The sequence below is a fragment of the Zingiber officinale genome, chromosome 2B, assembly GCF_018446385.1.
Source record: "Zingiber officinale cultivar Zhangliang chromosome 2B, Zo_v1.1, whole genome shotgun sequence".
Lineage (NCBI taxonomy): Eukaryota > Viridiplantae > Streptophyta > Magnoliopsida > Zingiberales > Zingiberaceae > Zingiber > Zingiber officinale.
The window spans coordinates 96,877,588-96,879,699 of record NC_055989.1 but is presented as its reverse complement, the minus strand read 5'-3'; the positions used below and the strand labels follow the sequence as shown (position 1 = coordinate 96,879,699).

At 39.1% G+C, this 2,112-nt stretch overlaps 1 protein-coding gene across 1 annotated transcript; it reads left to right on the top strand.

The window, feature by feature from the left end:
- Positions 1-752: 752 nt before the first annotated feature.
- Positions 753-1,842, top strand: LOC122049315 (E3 ubiquitin-protein ligase UPL1-like). The gene is made up of 4 exons (XM_042610715.1): positions 753-922; positions 993-1,132; positions 1,465-1,571; positions 1,740-1,842. Exons 2-4 carry the CDS (start codon positions 1,094-1,096, stop codon positions 1,840-1,842), a joined length of 249 nt encoding a protein of 82 aa, XP_042466649.1. The 5' UTR covers positions 753-922; positions 993-1,093.
- Positions 1,843-2,112: the final 270 nt, after the last annotated feature.

Below are 2,112 nucleotides of genomic sequence, written 5' to 3'. Positions count from 1 at the left end.
CTCATCTCTTTATCAGCTAGATCAAATGGATCCATCTTCATCAAATCGGATGACCCAGATTAAAGGAGGAGAAAACCATTCCCTTTCCTTTATTTCTTCGCACGACACAGTACCAGAACCCTTGATTCTGATCTCGCGTGGCTTCTCCTCGAGCTAGGGCTCGCGACGCCACCGCCCTTCCACTTCTTCTCCTTCACCAACGGCCGGCGACAACCTCTGCCCACACACCGCTGTCGGTCGGCCATCCACTGCCCAATCTTCCTCTTCTGGATTCCAATCTATGACGGCAGCAGCAAACATCTCTTGGCGGCAATAGCGAGCGACGGCAGCAGCAACGAGCATCCACCTTGTCGGAGGGGTTCTCCGACAAGATCCTTCACCTTACGGCGGTCTTCTTCACTTCTTCCTACTGGAGTTCAAGCGGTAGAGGCAGAGGTTGGTGGCGGTTCATTCCAGCACCTCCATTACTTCCGTTCATCTTCCATCCGAGGGGGTTTCTTGGTGGAAGATAGTCCTTTTAAATGTATATTAATAGTCAAATTTCTTCTTCAGTATCTGCGCAACTAGGGTAACTGAATCCACACTCAGATATTGCTGGCCTCAGCTATGGAAGAAAAGGAAATTAAATAATGTATAAATATACATATGCCTAATTGACTAAACTTTTACTTTTTCTAGTAACTACTTTTGTTGAAGGTCACTGACTATGAGCTTATTCTCGGAGGGAGGAATATCAGAGTAACTGAGGAGACAAAGTATGAATATGTGGATCTTGTGGCTGAACACATTTTGACCACAGCTATTCGTCCTCAGATCAATTCTTTTCTAGAAGGCTTCAATGAATTAGTGCCTAAGGAACTTATTTCAATATTCAATGACAAGGAACTTGAACTTCTTCTAAGTGGACTTCCAGAGATTGACCGTAAGTTTGTTTCTTGTTTAATTAAAAGTCAGAGTATTGTACTTCATTTAATTCATCTTGCATCATGCAGTTGATGATTTTCAAGCCAACACAGAGTATACTGGATATTCAGCTGCTTCTACTGTAATTCAGTGGTTTTGGGAAGTTGTTAAATCATTTAACAAGGAGGATATGGCGAGCTTACTACAATTTGTTACTGGAACATCAAAGGTATATTATGACAGTTTTATTATTTTTTTACTTGACTTTTCTTGATCTTTTGACAGGAAATACTACTAACACATAACTAGTTACTAACACAGGCAAAGAGAAAACCTAATTACACTTGAAAACAAAGCATCATATAGAAGTTGTTGAATAAATACAACATAATAAAAAAAGATTTAGCAGACAAATGCATCTCTTCTTGTTGATTTTCAGTGCACTTACACAATAGTATAGTAACATTTTGTTCCTAACAAGCAATTAAGGCCTTGCACGCCTGGTGGGTTGAATAGTAAAGTTCAGTTGACAGGATTTATAATCTTTTGGATGTAATTCAGGTTCCCTTGGAGGGGTTTAAAGCATTACAGGGTATATCTGGTCCCCAGCAGTTTCAGACTCACAAGACATATGGTGCTCCTAAAAAGTTGCCCTCTGCACATACCTGGTAATGCCTTGCCACCAATTGTAAAATTCTTTCAGGGGTATAATTATGTTCTACATCTTGGTGTTTTCCATTCCCTCCATTCAATTATATTTTATTGCATTTGATGCTTTCATGTTTCTCTTTACTTGAATCTTAACCAAACATTAATAACTTTCAATCAATGTGCAGTTTTAACCAACTAGATCTACCTGAATACTCTTCTAGGGAACAATTAGAAGAAAGGTTGCTGCTTGCTATCCATGAAGCTAGTGAAGGCTTTGGTTTTGGTTAGACCTTTTGGAAGTTGATAACATATGACTATTTTCTCTCTGCCATGTACAGGTCAGTTGCTTTATTTGATCTCTCAAATATATTGTTAGCCTTAATTTTTAGGTTAACTAGCTTATTTTGTACCAAAAATTAACTAACTGGTCTTTCAATTTTATAGCATGTCTATTTTATCATTTATTTTACCAATTGCTGATTTTGACCCATCAAATGCCTCTTTGAGTGAGGAGGATTTCTCTCGACCTGCTTAGGTGGGAGTATTGACTCACTACTC